Source organism: Carassius auratus, chromosome 50 (assembly GCF_003368295.1).
Source record: "Carassius auratus strain Wakin chromosome 50, ASM336829v1, whole genome shotgun sequence".
In the NCBI taxonomy this organism is placed as follows: domain Eukaryota; kingdom Metazoa; phylum Chordata; class Actinopteri; order Cypriniformes; family Cyprinidae; genus Carassius; species Carassius auratus.
Window position 1 is genome coordinate 7,356,587 of NC_039292.1, and position 18,854 is coordinate 7,375,440.

Consider the following 18,854-nt stretch of genomic DNA (forward strand, 5'->3'; position numbering starts at 1 on the left):
CACATAAAAAAAAAAAAAAAACAGTAGAAAGACAAGGTTCTCCTATAAGAGATAGTTCACCCAGAAATTAATGAATGAATGATGTATTTATTTATTTGTTTGCATGAACTATCCCTTTTAACATTTGTGTTTTATTAGATGGGAATTATGTTATGTGAAATAATGTCTTTCTTAAGGAATTTATATATTATATATATATATATATATATATATATATATATATATATATATATATATATATATATATATATATATATATATATATATATATATGTATATTCATACATACATACATATATATATATATATTTATATATGTTTATATATATATGTTTATTTATTTATTAATATATATATATATATATATATATATATATATATATATATATATATATATATATATATATATATATATATATATATAAAGAGAGACAGAGGGAAATGCTTTCATTTCATTTCATTATAGAGAATTTATTTATTTTAGAAATATCTTGAAATGATTAAACTCCTGTTTTATGCAATCAGTTTCATGTTGGTTTGCCATTTAAATAATGCCTTTCTTGAGCCAAACTAGATGCTCCATTCAGTAATATGTGGTTCATGCACTGCTAGCTGATTGGACCACCAGCATGTCAATCACCGTGACGTCTTATTGTTGCTAGGGCGTTGCTGCAAGTAACGAGCCGGTTAAGGCGATTCTGAAAGCGACACTGTGAACGGGCTGCTTTGTGCAACGTTGTGAAGAAACTATAACCGCGTTGTCTTTATATCTTGGATATGTTGAAATGTAAGAAATTCGTTCATGGGACAAGCTCTCACAAAGAAGGTAAGACACATCATTTTGTCTGTTTTTTTTTCGCTGTACTTTTAGTTTTGAATTCGGTACTTGATTGACATTTTCGTGATCCAATCAGACGAGCGATTTTAAATCCAGCAAAATTCTATTGGCCTTAACTGCTGTGGGTGTGTCTTAATGATTTAATTTCACTTAAATATAGCCTCAACTTGTATAATTATTACATTAATTTAATTCCCACTGAGAGCATACGGTTGCAAAGATGATCTCTGGTTTCGTGGCGTTTCTAAATCGAAGATTTACCTCACACAGTCCGAGATTTACAAACACGACCAGCTTTAGTTGACACCCACTATAGCCAATCAGCGTGCAGCATTGTATTTTGATTGACAGCTCCGCTACCTCAGGTGGGGGTTGGGGTTGTTGAAGTTGAAACACCGCCATCTTGAAAAGTGAACTCTCCGATGGTCTCTCTTTCGCGCCTGTCACAATCTGTTATAAACACCTCATTCTTTCATACCTCGCCCCATTTTTTCTTTTTTTAGTCCGGTGACCGTTTTATCCAAAGGTTCGCCGGTCTTCATGCCGGGCTTCGGCAGTATTCCGCTTTCTTAATCGGTACGTATTTGTGTTGTGTGTGTCTCTGTTAGCTTAGCGTTGGCCAGTTACCACTTCTCTGTTTTGATGAATCAGAGCAGCGTATATTTCCAACCATTTTTCACATTTAACTAAATTATTCCAAAATTTTCGGGATTATTACATATTTAAACCAGCACAGACTGTAAGAAGGTGTCCGAACTGTAATATTGCGCTGGCGGAAGCTCCGTGTCGGCTAATGCCGGGGCCTGACATGCAGAAAAACTTCAGAAAGTAAGACACAAAGGCTGTTTGCCGAATCCTACTGAGCGGTCCACACAGACAACGTTTTTGGTCAATGTTATGTGCATATGAAGGTTGTATTGGGATGTTCTAACGCGCCTCTGGTGCTCCAAAATCTTGGTATGCAGTTCAGTTGGGATTGATACACAGCCAGAATACAAACAGACAAGATGCCTGAAAATGTTAAATGTTTTTTGAGATAATGTTATATTTCATATAAAATAGTTGTTAATGTGTTTTATAAGGATCCCTGAAGGTAAGTTTAAAATTATAGAAATGGGGAATTATAGCAGTGTGGTGTTTGCTACCTTATTTCTGTCTAGACTTTGAACACACAGTTCTCAATCTCTGTAGCAAAGTTGTTTAGTATATGTGCTGATCACAATCTATTTATTTACCTTTATTTTGGCCCATCCACATAAAGATCACTACAATCTTACTGCGGTTTATTTCTAAACTTGGGTTATGTGATCGCATGGGAATCCTCATAGTAGACTGTTAAGTATGAGAAGATCACTCACTCTTGTAAGCAGTCTAGCTGGTTTGACATGGCAGCACATTTTATGGTCCGGTCAGGGAAAAACGGCTTTGCAGGCTTGATTCTGAGTGCAGCCGGAGGACTTGTGGTGGCATTTTGGCCTCTGGGATGCTGGAGAGGTTTGGCAACACATTTATAGACCCTGAGAGGGAGTCACAAGGATTTTCTTCAGCTCAGAGCTACTCTAGCTGAATGGTACAGGTGATCTATGATCTCCTGAAAAGACTGGGACTGAATGTAAATGTCTGGAAATGCTACGTGAGGAAGGAAGACACCAGTAAATCACAGCTAAGTAGTGGTACAAGGTGTTAGAAATGGTTGACATTCAAAGCAAGTGTCAAGATGTAGGCCTACTTGACAACCAAGTTATGTTGACATTGAACATGGAAATTTAGCCTTTTGCACCATTCAGGTTTCAGCGCAGGTGAAATTTTCCTTACTTTAAAGATGAAAAAGTAATGCATTCTTATAGTTATTTCATTATTTAAATAATTTTGAAAATCCTTATCCAGTTGCAGAGGTTTATTGGCCAAAAGTATGTCCAGTTTCCGTAATGTCTTTTATATGTCAGTGTTATGCAGAGTCTTAATATAAACAAGTCATGCGATCTCAAATACAGAATAGAATCCGTGGTGTGTGTGTTGTTTAATGCATGCATATAATTATAGATGTCCTATTTGGCTCACCGCTACATGTTAATTTAAACCTCAATGGGCTATGCATGCGTCACTGATGACTAGTGAGTTCAGTATCAGGATGTGCTTTTTATTTTTAATTTTTTGTAATACTGAGGGAAAAAAATAATTATACACACAAAATTTTTAACGTTGAATTCACTGTCAGTTTTTGACCCCCATACTGACTCCAAAACATTATGCAGTAGTGTAAGCTGTTCCATTTTTGTGTAAATATTTTGTTGATCTACCCTTTGTCAATATTATTATTAAAGTCTTATGATGTGATTGAAATTTTTCCTTTCTCTTGGAGTGTTACAAGAGTGTTACAAGCTCTTGGTGCATAAAGAAGGTGTGACGTTGCAAAAACTAAAGTCTCAAGTCAAATCTTTCTTTCTGAAAGTTAAGAATCAACCACTCCCCCCCTAAAACAGCTCACTCTAACACGCCCCCACAACTCTACATCACTATGTGGGAAGATTTGCATAAAGCTGCCCAAATGTTCACGCAAAGTAAGAAGGAATAACTTTTTTTCTCTCTGTTGCCACCGTCAGAGCAAGTGAGCGAAGCGGAGCGGTGTGACGGTCCACTCAGTTGCTCAACCGCCCAACAAGTGCTCTCTTAATATTCCGCTCCCACTCACCGTAAACCAATTCCCGCTTAGGTTCTGCTCTGACATAAAATTTCTCTAGTTGGCCTAATTCTTTACTGTTTTTACCGAAATTCTAGGATAATTGTCTGAAATTGTGCATGCTAATAAATAGCAATTATCATGTTTCAACATTTTACATTCTTCTTAATTTGACTAATTGTATTAATTAAAATGTATTCATTATATTAATCTAACTTTACAGCCTACCTAAAAGGCAAAAACTGAAGAAGTTTATTTGATTTTCGTTCACTTTATTTCCATGAAAATAGCTGCCGTTGTTCAATAGAGCATTCAAAACAGGTTCATTATGATGAAATGTGCGTAGATCTTTACAAAATACACCTGGATTATAAAGCCTGTGAAAAGTATACACAAGATAAAATGCACTTATGCTCAGATTATAAACTGGGTTGAGCGAGTGGACCAGAATCTTCAGAAAGGCGCACTTAACCCTTTAATGTGTATGATCACACCAGTGTGATCCGTCTTGGCTGGTCCCTGAAGTGAACGATCACACAGGTGTGATCAGAACTTTCAGTGCTTCGCGTCATCAACTGCTGAATTTAATTCACTTTCACACTTAAACTGGCACAGAGCCAGATCGGACACGCTGAGCGCTTGTCATTATCAAACATATTCAGTGTTTTCAACCATATAATGCTTATTTTATGTTTCAGATATTTAAATGCACATGAGTACTAGCAAAAACATACCTTTAAATTTACATACATTGTAAAGTACGCTGATGTCTCTGGAAACGGCAATAATGACCCCTACAAATATAATCTGATGACATGTTTATTGATATCATATACAGATTGTGTAGGTCACTGTAAAGTTTACTCTGCTCTTCTCCCAATTTACCAGAGACTTTAACGTGTCTCGGGAGGAGAGGGTGAATATGCCTGTTGTAAATCCCACAGCTCTCGTGCTGGCTTGGAAGACGGCATATGTTAAGGGGGGTATCATTTCCGTCACACGCTTGAGGCATTCGGCCAATCACAACGCACTCCATAGCTGGCCAATCAGAGCACATCTCGCTTTTTCACTATGATGAGCTTTGTAAAAATCGCCGCATTTCAGAAGGCGGGGCGTAGAGGAGAAACAATTAGACAGATTGTGGAAAATGTGTTTTTTGAACCTTAAACCTCAAACACATTGCACCAAATACACACAGTTCTTTTTAGCAGCATTATATGAGCCCTTTAAATTAAAATAATAGCTCTTAGCACATGTAAGCACAGCCCCCTAAGGCTGTAAGAGCAATGACATTTCATACTTGTATCATTTTAATACAATGAAAGTTAATACACATTTAAGATCATTAAAGATCAAAATTGAATCAAGTTAATATAATTCTGCACTTTAATGGTTAATGATTGTTATTTTAAGTCTGACATTGGCACAAGAACTTTTAAAGCAGAGAGTTCTTTCAGGAAGAATTTTGGGTTGTTTGTTTAATGTTTTTTTTTTGTTTTTTTTATGTAAATTGACGGAAAGCATGTTTGCTGGAGGATGGAAGGAGGCCAATGTCAAAGCTCTTTTGGGGGAGCCTAGCCCAGCCCCCTTAGTCTATTAATATAAGCTTTCCTTCCTCTTAGTCATTCAAGAAAGTGAGGATGGCTATTTGTCAGCTTTGTGACCTTTCACCTCAGTGATGTGTGTCCATCCACCTTGTAGACTGGAAAAATTGTATCTTGCCTACCGCAAATAATGCATGTGATGTCTCCAATTATAATAATTTAATACCAGACCTGTCAAATGGACTTTGGGATTTAACCTGACATAATTGAGTCTCTTGTTTTAGAAATGATGTGCACCTTCCTTGTTAGGAAAACAAACAAAACTAAAACCACAGTCATGTGTGGTTTGTGTTGATAATTGTTACAGACCGATCAGAGGAGTTAGTCTGGTGAGAGTGACTTTTGTGTTGCTAGGTTGCCAACATCACAACAAGGAACTAGGTTTTCTTTAAACTTTTGTCTGTTTTTCCCACAAACAAAACTGCCGTTTGTTTTGTCTGAACTGGTGCATTGTTTCTGTATTAAATCAGACTCCAGTCATATTAGTTGGGTTAAAGAAGAGATGTATTTGTTCTTTACCAGGTTCTGTCTGTTCTCTGTTGCAGGTGTGTGTTGAGTGTTTATGCTGTGGCTGGGGACATTTCTGCTGCATGTGTCCTTTGTTTAAGGGTCTTTCCAGTTTCTGCCGCCTGTGGTGCCTGTAATGGGCCAGAAGTCCCAAAGAGCACAAGCATTCTTTTATTTTTAATCAGAGTTTTTACCCTCTGGTCTCTGCGACACTCAGGTAAGCCTTTTCACAATTAGTCACATTTTAGCTTCTCTACAGTCAAAGTGATAATACAAAACTCACAAAAAAAAAGAAACAAACTCATAGATGAGAAAACCTAATCTGAAAACCACCCCTCCTATTTATTAATTCCTCAGCAGCACCATGTTTTGGAAGTTTGATCTGCACACGACATCCCACATTGACACACTCCTGGAAAAGGAGGATGTTACGCTGACAGAGGTGATGGATGAGGAGGATGTCTTACAGGAGTGCAAGTCTCAGAACCACAAGCTCGTGGACTTCCTGGTGAGGCCACAGTGCATGGAGGATCTCGTGAGCTACATCACTCAGGAGCCCAATGACGATGTGGAGGAGAAGATCAAATATAAGTAATAATAACATTTGATTCTTGATCGACAAAAACATGTGTTCTAAAAATTGCTGTGCTAAGCTTCTTCATGACTTATTGACTTATGTTGGATTTCTTGTTTGAAGTCCGTTAAATGGAGGTGTTGCTTGTCTTTTTATTTCAAGGTATCCCAACATATCCTGTGAACTCCTGACCTCAGATGTTAGCCAGATCAATGACATGCTGGGTGAAGATGAAAATTTACTGATGAAACTCTACAGCTTCCTACAGAATGAGCCTCCCCTCAATCCGCTTCTGGCCAGTTTCTTCAGCAAGGTCCTGAGCATCCTCATTGGGAGGAAACCAGAGCAGGTATGTGATCAGACATACTGGTTCAGATTCACATGGATGCATAAAGGTGAACTATATCTCCTTCCTGTATCTAGATCGTAGAGTTCCTCAGGAAGAGGGAAGATTTTGTGGATCTGTTGATCAAGCACATAGGGACCTCGGCCATTATGGACCTCCTGCTCCGGATGCTCACCTGCATCGAGCCACAGCAGCTTAGACAAGATGTATTAAATGTGAGTTTTCATACTTACAAGAAAGGTTTTCATGATGTTGCATCTCTGTTTTGTTGGGGTAAAAAGCAGTTTGGTTTTGTGCATGTATAAGTTTTTGTTTTGTAGATATGGATGTTTTTCATTTAAATACAGCAGGGAATTCATCATGGATTAGTCATTTCACTGTCATCGTAATACCACCTCACAGTTTCCTCTTCATCTGTTCTCCTGCAGTGGCTAAATGAAGAGAAAGTTATACAGCGGCTGGTTGACATGGTGCAGCCATCACAAGATGAGGATGTAAGTCCAGTAAAGAAATGTAATGCATTTTTTTTTAAAAATATATTTTTTTCATTAATATTTATTTTTCAAAGTTGGAGGGTAAAAACATGCAATTGCAACAATTCTTTTTTTTTTTCCTTAAATTCTTTTCATTATAAAAATAAATAAAAAATTATATATTTATATTATTTTTTTCGTTTAAAATATAATGCATTTATAAATATTACATTTTTGGCCCTTCATATTAAAAAATTTGGGCGTCTCTGATCTAAATAAATTTGAATTGTAATTTGTTTACATTTTAATTTTTGTGGTGAAATGTTGGGTTTGAGAGAAAAAAAAAAACTGCATGTCTGACCAGCCCTTGTTGTTGAGTCCTAGTGACCCATCCTCACTTGGCTCGCTAGCTTTGCAACAATAAATGCTTGTTCCCTCCACACAGAGACACTCAAATGCGTCTCAGTCACTCTGTGAGATCATTCGGCTGAGCAGAGATCAAATGTTCCAGGTGCAGGGCTGCTCAGAGCCCGACCCTCTGCTGGCCACACTAGAGAAGTGAGTTTTCCATGTCAATACAATTCCTTCTAGTGACTTTAGAAAGCTGCATTTTTGAAGGGATTAAGGTTGAGCTCTAGTTTCAGGCACGTTAATGCTGTAGTACTGAATGGACTGTTTGTCTGCCTTTTCAGACAAGAGACGGTAGAGCAGTTGCTGTCAAACATCTTTGACAAAGAGAAGAATGAGTCTGCCATAGTCAGTGTGATCCAGATTCTTCTGACCCTATTTGAGACACGGAGACCAGCGTAAGTGCATTTTATTATTTTATATTGGTTTTCAGGGGTCCTTGTTCATATCTGAATATCCTCCTTGGTTTTTCCTTTCAGGTTTGAAGGCCATCTGGAGATTTGTCCCTCTGGAATGAACCACCCTTCATTCTCTGTCAATCAGAGTATCCTAGATGCTGTCAGACCCAGGCTGAAAGATTTTCACCAGCTTTTGCTCGAGCCCCCAAAGGTGAAAACGTTATGAATGTCTGTTGGCTAAACTTTGGCACTTTATATCAGCTGACATCACTTAGACCGTAATCTCCAAATTTCCTAATTCCATTTACTTTTGGACAACAGCAACACTTTGTGCCTGTACAAATATAACCTGGCAGAATCTTGCCCTTTTAAAGAAAAGCCTGGCTACTGCACACAGCCATATATATTGGATTAATATTGTTTTTGTAGTTGTTGTATGCTATTTTGTCAAAGTCTGTTTAAGTGTTGTAGTTTTAGTATTTCTTGTAAGTAAAATCAACTTATTTTATTAGAAAACGGTCTTGAATACCACATGGGGAGTGTTGGATCCACCAGTGGGAAATACTCGTCTAAATGTGGTGCGACTAGTGACCAGCCTTCTTCAGACCAACACACATATCATCAACCAGGAGCTCATTGCCCTCAACACATTGGGAGTCATACTAGTGAGTGATTGAGATGCAAAGCTGAATTTTCAACAGCCAATACTCCAGTCGTCAAGTAATCCGTTTGTAAACAGCGGTTTACATGTATCCATAAATGGATAAATATTCTGCTGTTAAAAACAAGTAAAGAAACCAAGTAGGAGAGTGGTTATGTGCAAACATATATACGCAACATGTGACACACAAATGCTCACAACAACCCAATCACTTCATTTAGCGTTCATGTATACACTACAATCAGATTCATCAATGAGAACGAATTAAGTCCAATTGAACCAAATATTTGTGCATGTAAACAGCCAGTGTCCCATGATCCTTGAGAATCCTTGATGTAGTAATTTTTTTGTTACAGTATAAATTCCTTTACCTCTTTTTGTAATAAGTTACACTGAAACTTCAGAAGCTCATTACATATTGGAACAAACCTGTTGTCAAAAGATTTAGTTAAGAAAGGATGTTTGTATAACACAATCTGTGCTTGAATGCCAAAAATGTAAAATAAATAATTTGTCTCTTTTGTCTCAAGGACATGTACTTTAAATACTTGTGGAATAATTTTCTACACACACAAGTAGAAATCTGTACAGCGATGATCTTAGCGATGCCTTCAACCCAAAGTGAATCTCCTGAAATCAACCGAGAAAACGACCAAGAGCCCATAAGAGAAAACATCCTTATTAAACATGTGAGTTTATCATCCCATCCACTCACTCGCTCTTTGGAAACGAGTTGTTTGCTTGACAAATCAACGTTTAATGTGTTCTTCTCTCTTCTGCCCTGCAGCTCTTTCAGAAGTGCCAGTTAATACAGAGAATTCTTGATGCCTGGGGATCAAATGAGAAGGAGCAGTGAGTAACTCATAAATCTGATCGCTTGCGTGTGAAGGAGAGGGACCATCCTGTTTACACATCTGTGACTGTGTGTCTGAAGAGGTCTTTACTAAATCCTTCATCTGTTTCCTCAGGACTGAGGGTGGGCGGCGGAGAGGTTACATGGGTCATCTGACTAGAATAGCAAACTCTATAGTCCACAACAGCGACAAAGGCCCCAATGGGACACAAATTCAGCAGCTCCTCTCAGGTTCGTTCAAATGCATATGATTCTTTTTGTTTTTTCTTCATTTCAGACTATTAACAAAGCCTTTTCCACTTACATTTGCACACTTGCAGAACTTCCAGAGGAGGATAGGGAACGATGGGAAGCGTTTACTTCAGGACAGCTAGCAGATACAAACAAGAAAAACACTGTTGACTTAGTAAGTGGGTTTCACTTTCTCGCTTCCAAAAATTCTGCTTCTGTTTTATAATGCTTATATATTTGACATCAAAACTTTTTTTCCCCCTATCCATTCTCAGGTTAACACACACCACATACACTCATCCAGCGACGATGAGGTAGATTTTAAAGACAGCGGGTTTCATCAGGACTCCTCCATACAGCAAGTAAGTCTGTGCCTGGATGAGCTCACAAAAGCTGCTATTAATTGTAATATCTTAATGATTCTGTTAATGGCACTGCTTAAAATACTTAATAAATTGATTTCGGTTTAAACTGTTAATGCATTTATAATTGTTTTAGTTCTTTAAGTGCTTTTTGATGCAAGACGCTTAACTGCTATCAGCTGTTTTGAAATGAAGCCTTGTAGTGTATATGTATCATTATCGTTGGTCCTGGGTTTTGCCAGGCCTTTTCTGATTATCAGATGCAACAAATGACGTCCAATTTTATTGAGCAGTTTGGCTTCAATGATGAAGAGTTTGCCGATCAGGATGATGTCGGGGAGTAAGTACCTTTCGTGCATGATGCTTTTTAGATTTGACGCCATTTTTGCTGCTAACAAATAAATTGGGAGGGTTTAGCGTTGTATGTGGGGGCTTTTGGTTAACTTTTTTTTTTTTTTTGCTTTTCAATGAACTCACAAAGCCTGTTTCGGTGGGTTGTGTGTGTTAAATCATGGATCATACAGTGTAGATTACATCTGATCACATAAGTGTCTCTTCTGATTATCCATGTGTCTTGAATAGATTGGTGTTGTGTGCATGGTGACTGTCTGTAATGCTGTAGGTGATGGGTGCTGCTCTTGGTCTTAAGGGCTTAACTAAACTAAAACCCATTCTTTTTTTAACCTTGCAGTATTCCCTTTGATAGAATATCAGACATCAATTTTTCCTTGAATACAAATGAAAGTGTAAGTATATGAGATATTGAATCAAATGAATGTAGATTATTAGCTGGATGTCTTGTAAAGCTCATGATGTGTTTTCATAGTTTGTTCCTATTGTGCTTGTAGGCAAACATGGCTCTCTTTGAGGCCTGCTGTAAGGAAAAGATCCAGCAGTTTGAGGATGCAGGATCGGATGAGGAAGACATCTGGGATGAGAAGGACGTCACATTCGCACCGGAAGCTCAGAGACGTCCCAGGTATTGTAATCCTTGGAACTCATCGAGAAGTGTTTTTCATCACGCCAGCGTTTGATTCTCCATGGCTTTCTTCCTACACAGGAGCTCAGGAAGTACAGATAGCGAGGATAGTACGGACTCTGAGGAGGAGGATGGGAAGCGAGACCCATTCGAATCCACCAACGCCACCTCTGACGACAGAATGGAAGTGGACTCTGGGGATGGTGAGAATAGAAATGATCAGCTGCCATGTCTGACATCGTTTAGTATTCAGCTGAAGGTCAAGGATCATACATCCTTGTTCCTTGTCTTACTTTGTTTCAGGATCGGTATGGACGGCAAATTTTGATGACATACCTATGGACACGGGCAGCTCCACGGCTCCCAGCGCACCTGTCTCAACCTCACAGACTGCAGTGCCCGAACCTTCAGGCTGGAACTCTCCGAACACTGCTGCAAACGCAGAGAGAGGTTGGGCTGACTTCTCCAGCTTCACACCTGTCAGGTACATTCACATGATACGGGAATGCATGTTTAAAATGCGCTGATTGTGCTTGAGCACAAAAACTTGTAAGGTCATGTATCCAGGATTTTTTTTTTTTTTTTTACATTGTAAACTGAGAAGATTTTGGGTATTGTGCATTGATTGTAAGGGCCGTTTCATAGTCAACGCATCTGTACGCATACGCGTCCCCGAGACTACGCATCGTTACGCTTCGGCCGCCATTATGCGTCGGTGCGTAGCCAAATGTGTCGTCCTAGTTTTTGATACACGACGCGCCGATTCACGCAATACTATGCGTTGTCGGTGGAGGCGACATTGCAAGTATTGTACATTAATTCAAGTATATTGTGTTTACAGAAGAAGAAGGTTTGAATACATTGGCGGGCGAAGAGGAAAAATTATGCGAACTTATATGTATTCATCCACATTTATACGATAGTTCATCAGCAACAGAATACACTCCTCTTCAGTTGCCATTGTGATCTGAATATCACGCGACCCGACTCTACTAATATCACCCGACTCTACTCCCCCTGTTGCGTGAGCGGTGTATTGCATACACGCATCACCCGTGACGCTTGCGTTCACTGTTTAGACTATGAAAGGGAGCGCGTCACTCGCGTTGCTTGCTCGCGTTTCTCGCGTTGACTATGAATCGGCCCTAAATGCCCCCCCCCCACAAATAAATAAAAAAACTGTATAATAAGACACACACACTGCATACATTGTAATAGGTTTGTTTTAAGTTCACTTAAAGTATATTTTAAGTAATGTTAACTAGCTATATTTTCTCATTTAAACTCAGTTTAATAGATGAATTAGCATCAGTAAAATGAAATTCATTTGATGTTAATTTTTCTCCTTTATTTAGTCCCAAGGATCCTTTGAGGAGCAATTCCCCTGTAGCCATGGAGACCAGCATAGAAACAGACCCTCTGGGAGTCAACGCGCCCATGCAGCAAGAAAGTAAGAATAGACCCTCCAACTATTCCTTCTGTCCATTGGTCAACATGCAGTGCTTGGAATAAAACAATGGTGTTGTTTAGACACAGAGGAGTGGCTTCCCAATGAGACCACCCCGACTTCCCCTAGAGGGAGGGTAGGGGATGGCTTGGACCCTGAGGAAGAGCCTGTCAGTGACCGAATCACAGAAACGGTCACCAACGGCTCTATGAAGGAGACGGTCAGCCTTACTGTAGATGCCAAAACTGAAACCGCAATTTTCAAGAGGTGAGTCCTGCAGGTTTCACACACCGTGCCTCACATCACTTCCTCTTCTCCCCTTTTGAGACACAAGCTTCACTTCACTCTGCATGTAGACCTGATCTTTCCTTGTCACGTATCCTCCTCCTCCTCCTGCACCTAGAGCCGCCCACCGTGTCTCTTTTTAACGGGGGCTGTTAAGATGCAGAGCTTTGTAACATCTGTTTTGTCTGTTTGAGAACACAAAAAAGAACAATCTTTCCTACTTGAACTGCAACTCTTACAACATGAGCTTCCTCTCTCTCTTTGGCGTACTTGTGGCTTCAGAGTGTTGAAATCGTATCGGTATGTACAGCCAATCAGGGGGCGTGTCTTGTTCTGTTTGGTTTTCCCCATGTCAGCCACTGCGTTTTGATTTGTAACCATGTTTTGTTTGTTCGTATGTTTGTTTGTTTTTTAAACCGTAATGTATCCATCACCATTTGCATGTTAATATCAGATGTACTGGATGTTAACGGCATGAAATGGCCCATGGATCCTTAAATGTAGCTCATTCTGATCCCAAAAGTTTTAAGCCCATATGTTTCCTAGTCTTTCCAACACCGCAGGTAAAGATTTATAGATTTGTATCCTTTGCTGCGGTTTGGTCACGTGGCTCTTTAACACGGCCATTTTAAACCAGGGCTGTGTAAGAACTTTAATTTGTATAAATCAGTCTGATAAAGGATGCATCTCTGTAGCCCTCCCCTAGTCGAAAAATCTGCCCTGTTCTTCCTGGCATGAGACTTTAGAGGAGGTTATAATTAATTGACTGTTTGGCCTGATGCCACCCCAAAGGTAAAGATTGCTGGCATGCGATCACTTTGTAAAATTACTAACTTTGAATTTACAGCATCATTTCACACTCGCATACTAAACAAGCTCATCGTCTTAACCAGTTGTTGTGTGGTTTATAGTCACTCCCGTCTCTGTAGGTCATGCTCGCATCATGTCCGCCAGTCCCCATTTCAGAACATTTTTCTGTTTTGCCCCATTGCTTTTAATGTGGTCCGTTCCATTCTGCATGTTTGTCCAGGGATTTTAAATGGGGCTTTTATTCTTTAGAGTGTTAGTGAACACTCTTTAAAAACGCTGTCCTCTCTGATCGTCCTGTAGCGAAGAAGAGACACGATCTACCTCTGATGACGCATCTGCAAAGTTGTTCGTTGCAGAGAGTGGGGAAGTGGAGAAAAGCAGTTGTCCTCCTAGCAACTGTCAGAAACCAGGGTAAGAGTCTTTTATTTAAAGGAAACTCCACTTTTTCCATATGTTTCCATCTTAAGACGAGTTGATGCGTACCTTTTCCCGTCTCAGTGTGTGCACTCAATCGCTGTAGCGCGCTGCGCCATTATGCAAAATAAAACGTGTCAATTTTAAACACGTTTCTATTTATTGTGTGTATAAGGAAATTATTTTTTGTTTAACCAACATTCACTTTTTTTTTTCTTCAGTCTAAAGCACTTAGAAGAGAAAGCAAAATCCACTTGCAAAGCTCTAAATGGTCCTCTTGAGGATGCGGCTGCTATGGACGAAGCCAAGTGAGTTCTGTGCCCTCCACCTTTTCCCATTTCCTCTAGTTTAGTGTTGCATCCACCTCTGACATCAAGCAACTCTCTTCTTCTCAACTAGATCAGAGCAGTGCACGGCCAACCCCGAGACAGCAGTGAACGGTCCAGCATGATGAGAGTAGTGCTGTCAGTCAGCTCCTGTCACGTGCACACCCCTCCACCAGGACCACCCGGAGAGACCAGTGCCAGACTGGAGCCCCCCAGAAACCACCACCACTGCTGCTGCTGCTGTCTCTTACTCCAGCACTGCACTGATGCCACCAGATCAGGACCAGCAATATTCATATTAGACAGTTGTACAGAAAATTTGAACTGTTATGAAGAGAAACATACTCTAATGATTTTTTTTTTTTTTTTGGCATTCGTTTATATACTATTGTTCTTATGCGGTGATTGTTTGACATCTTGCCACTTAAAAGTGAATAGTAATGTTGCTATAGTTAAAAATGATTGTATGAATAAAAAAAAAATATTTTATAAAAGACAAATGTATACAGAAAGAGAGGATTGATAACCGAAATATACCAATTGGAACATTTAATGTGTGACCAAAACATAAGCTGTCTTTTTGATAGGATTTTCCTCTTGCACACAAATCTGCTTTTTAATTTCCAAGTAAAAGCAACAGCTACCACAGAAATCTTCAATTGGCAACTTATGTCGGTCTGTTTTATTTTTACGTTTATTATCAGGGGATGCTGATTTGAGATATTCAGAAATGATTTATTTTGCCACCAGTGTTATTTGTAAATGTTTCTTGTATCCTTTCAACATGAGCAAGATTTGGACAAAAACTTTTCCTTTTTTTTTTTTTTTTTGGTATAGTTTTTAACTTAATTTATTCTCAAAGAGATGGTTTGTTAGAGACTCACCCCCTTGATGAAATTCAGATCTGGAGTGAATGCACAGATGGGTCTCTGTTTGCATGTTGCCAGTAAGAGTGATTCTTACCTTTGGGCCTGCATTCAGTACAGCCCAACTTTATAACTGTTCTCTTCTCCAAACAAGTCCACCTTTCTACCTGAAGAGTGATGGGAATGCTACAATGATCATGCATCGAGTTTTTTTCTTTTTGTAATAAAACGCTCTCTGTGCCAGCAAGAAGGAAAAGGTTCTGTCTGTGAATCCAACATATATTTCTGAATAGCAATCAATCATGCTGTTGATCTGGCTGAGGTCTGACCTAGGATCCTTGAATCCATCAATACGGTGGATTGATGATCCTCTGTCTGCTGGCGGACTCTGTTTCTGTTTAGGTCGGATTTATCAGGTAGTCTTCAAGATGGGTAATTACAAAGAAAGGTCATTTGCATTGTTTGCTGAGTGAAGAGACCAAACAGCATGACAATTTATAAACCGAGTGCAGATCAGCGTTTTTGCTTTGAAGCCAACAGGTGGCAGTAAAGTAATAGCAAAGTGCGAGTATTTGAAAAGGGCTTTCAATCAGTCATTAATATAGCGAGTACTGGACATAATGTAAAACAACAGTCATTTTTAACTCTTAGATTTTATCCGCTATAAAAGTCTGACGTGCCGTTTTGGCGCCACAAACATTTCTCCTACATGAGATTCAGGTTCGGTGAGAGATACAGACACGCGCTGTGTATAAGTCTTGTGTAGGTTTCAATTTAAATCCTTTTCGACAGCTAAACAAGTAACTTGTGATGAGAAAAAACATTGCTATTAATGACCGCACTGTCGCCGAGTCCTTCATCCTCGGTCTCATTCCTGGCTGGCGCTATATGAACACGAGGGATTTGTTATTTTCAGTGCTAATATCAAACTACTACTGACTAAACAAGATTTTAGGTCTTGAATGATAAATCAGCACACGAAATCACCATTACAATTCGTTGCCTACATTTTTGACTATAATTGGAGCGATTTGGTTCCGATACTGCATCTTATATCCGTCAAATCAGGTTTGTTGGTCTCATCTGTGCATAGTTATGCTGTGAATTTGTCAGTAGTGAGGAAATGGGCACAGGTCTTTCCACTGAGGAAAGTTACTAGTTTTGGATTGCAAATCCAACACCGTGCATTGGTCTGTCACTGTTTGGGTATCCATTCCAGAATAAAGTATAGTTTTTTTCTCGGACAGCGCCAACACGAGTCAGCCAGGTTTCACTCAGGGCAGGGATGGAGATGTTAAGTCGGAGTAGTTCTGCATCAATCAGGACTGATTTACGAGGTGAGACGCAGTCCATGTCAGAACTAACGCCAAGGGAACGCACGTCTCTCCTCACTGCGGCTGCACACAAACTGGACCCGTTACAATCATAGCCACTTATTTAAATGTAAAGGAATCATTTTACTGTCAACTTAGCGCCATAGTTCAGAAGACCCCTTCGCCTGAACGTTTGATGATCCTTGGTGACTTTAATGCCCAAGTTGGTGCTAACTCTAGTGCATGGCCTGACATTCTGGGGAAACTATGGATATGGCAACATGATAATGGTCAGCGCTTACTGGAACTTTGTAGCAGCCACAGACTTTGTGTTCCCTCTTCATTCTTTCAGGGCTCAAGCTTCTCCAAGGTCACCAGGCTTCATCCACGTTCTAAGCGCTGGCACCAACTCGACCATGTACTGGTGAAGCGTAAGCATTTGAAGGAAGTAACACACTGCCGATCACTGCACTCAGCAGATTGTGACACTGATCATGCCCTTCTACGTTGCAGACTAAGGATGGTCCCAAGTAAGTTTCATTACGCCAGGCCCAAGCCTACTCTTCGTCTAGATGTTTCTGCAACCCATGCTCCTGCGTCGCAGCATGCTTTCCAGGAACTACTTGCTTCTAGCTTTGACTCATCACCTCCTCATGCAGACATCTCAGCTGCCTGGCAGCACTTCCACTCTGTTTCCACAAAGGCAGCATTCTCCATTTTTGGAAAGCGATCCAGATCCCAGCCTGACTGGTTCAAAACCCATGCCAGCCTGCTCCTACCTGCAATTGACTCTTAAGCGTTCACCTAGACTGTCCTACCTGCAGCATAACAATCACTCAAATAAGGCATCATTGAGGCAGGCATGCTGCAATGTGCAACGGGTCACTCACATAGCCATGCAGGCTTACTGGAGCACACTGTGTGACCGTATTGAGTCAAGTGCATCCATTGGAAACATCCAAGGAGTCTTTGAAGGTTTGAAAGAAGCCTTGGGCCCAGTCCCTAAAAAATCCTCTCCACTCCTTACCTATCAGGTGAACTTCTGACTGATTTAGAATCTCATTTGGCGAGATGGGCAGAGCATTACAGCCTTCTCTATGCTCAGCCTGTCACAGCCGGCACATTGGCAATAACTGTTGCTGTTCCTGAACTCCCCCCTATGTCTGATCTGGATGCAGATATTACCATTGAGGAAGTCAAATCTGCAATTAAAGCACTAAAAAATAACAAGTCTCCCGGAGCTGATGGCCTCCCCCCTGAGCTTGCAAGGGAGGTAATGATGTTCTTGCCTCTGTCCTACATCATCTGGTTGTGATGTGCTGGAACAGTGGACATCTCCCAGATGTCCTTAGAGATGCCAACATCATCACCATTTACAAGAACAAGGGGAAGCGTGCAGACTGTAACAACTTCAGAGGAATATCTCCGCTCAGTCTTGCTGAGCTTACCATATCCTCCCTGAAAGCCAGTGTGGATTTCGTGCTGGCTGCTCCATAGCAGTCATAGTGTTCTGTGTTCGTCAACTACATGAAAAGTGTATTGAACAGCATAAATACACTGTTGACTTGACCAAGGCCTTTGACTACATTAGTCGATCTGGACTTTTCCTCATCCTACAAAGACTTGGCTGCCCTCGTAAGTTACTAAAGTAGGTGGTTACTGAGTTTCATGAGGGCATGAAGGCAACCGTACAGTCTGAAGGCACTTGCTCTGAAGAGTTCCAGATAAGGTGTGGGGTAAAACAGGGATGTGTCCTTGCTCCTACCCTCTTTGGAATTTTCTTCTCTGCCTTACTACGCCTTGCCCTCCCTGATGACTCAGGTATTCTTCTACACACCCACAGCTCAGGAAAACTGTTCAATCTCGCCAGGCTGCGGGCAAAGAGTAACGTGTGCCATGTTCCGGTAAGTGGGCTGCTTTATGCTAATGATGCTGCCTTTGTTGCCCACTAGGAGGCAGATCTATAAGTACTCTGCTCATCTTTTGCCTCTGCATGTCTAGAGTTTGGTTTGCAGATTATTCTTAAAAAGACAGTTTTCCTTGTCCAACCTGCAACCTTGAACCCTACAGTATACATTAAGAACATATGTCTATCTGTGGTAGACAAACTCACCCATCTGGGTTCCACAGTATCAAACAACAGTAACCTTGATGCAGAGCTTGACTTGCGCATTGGGAGGGCAGCAATCTTTGGAAAATGGAGCAAGCGTGTCTGGCACAACAAGTACCTCTTATTGCTCCTCAAAGTCTGTGCATGTGTACTTAGCACCTTAATATATGCTAGCGAGACATGGACAACATACAGGAGGCATCGCCTCAACGTCTTCCATTTTTGCTGCCTTCGCTCCATACTGGGTCTATGCTGGAAGGACCATGTGCCAAACTCTGTCATACTTGAGAGAACTGGTTCCAGTGACCTGTACACTATCCTTCATGAATATTTATCGAATGAATGACACCCACCTCCCAAAAATCTTGC

General features: G+C 40.3%; 1 protein-coding gene across 5 annotated transcripts; it reads left to right on the forward strand.

Annotated features, from left to right (window-relative positions):
* The first annotated feature begins 1,206 nt into the window (after nucleotides 1–1,206).
* Nucleotides 1,207–15,312, forward strand: LOC113066834 (serine/threonine-protein phosphatase 6 regulatory subunit 3-like). Of its 5 annotated transcripts, none has more exons than XM_026238889.1 (26): nucleotides 1,207–1,414; nucleotides 5,668–5,846; nucleotides 5,987–6,220; nucleotides 6,366–6,552; nucleotides 6,627–6,764; nucleotides 6,978–7,043; nucleotides 7,468–7,580; nucleotides 7,715–7,828; nucleotides 7,910–8,039; nucleotides 8,341–8,493; nucleotides 9,020–9,178; nucleotides 9,277–9,341; nucleotides 9,458–9,573; nucleotides 9,663–9,748; nucleotides 9,849–9,935; nucleotides 10,178–10,275; nucleotides 10,627–10,681; nucleotides 10,784–10,914; nucleotides 10,996–11,117; nucleotides 11,218–11,398; nucleotides 12,270–12,364; nucleotides 12,445–12,628; nucleotides 12,929–12,946; nucleotides 13,757–13,867; nucleotides 14,092–14,178; nucleotides 14,270–15,312. In XM_026238889.1, exons 3-26 carry the CDS (start codon nucleotides 5,994–5,996, stop codon nucleotides 14,319–14,321), a joined length of 2,775 nt encoding a protein of 924 aa, XP_026094674.1. In that variant the 5' UTR covers nucleotides 1,207–1,414; nucleotides 5,668–5,846; nucleotides 5,987–5,993; the 3' UTR covers nucleotides 14,322–15,312. The 5 variants fall into 5 exon arrangements, with proteins under 5 accessions (XP_026094674.1, XP_026094676.1, XP_026094679.1 ...); XM_026238891.1 differs by having other exon boundaries at nucleotides 10,196–10,275; XM_026238894.1 differs by having other exon boundaries at nucleotides 10,229–10,275.
* The last annotated feature ends 3,542 nt before the right edge of the window (nucleotides 15,313–18,854 follow it).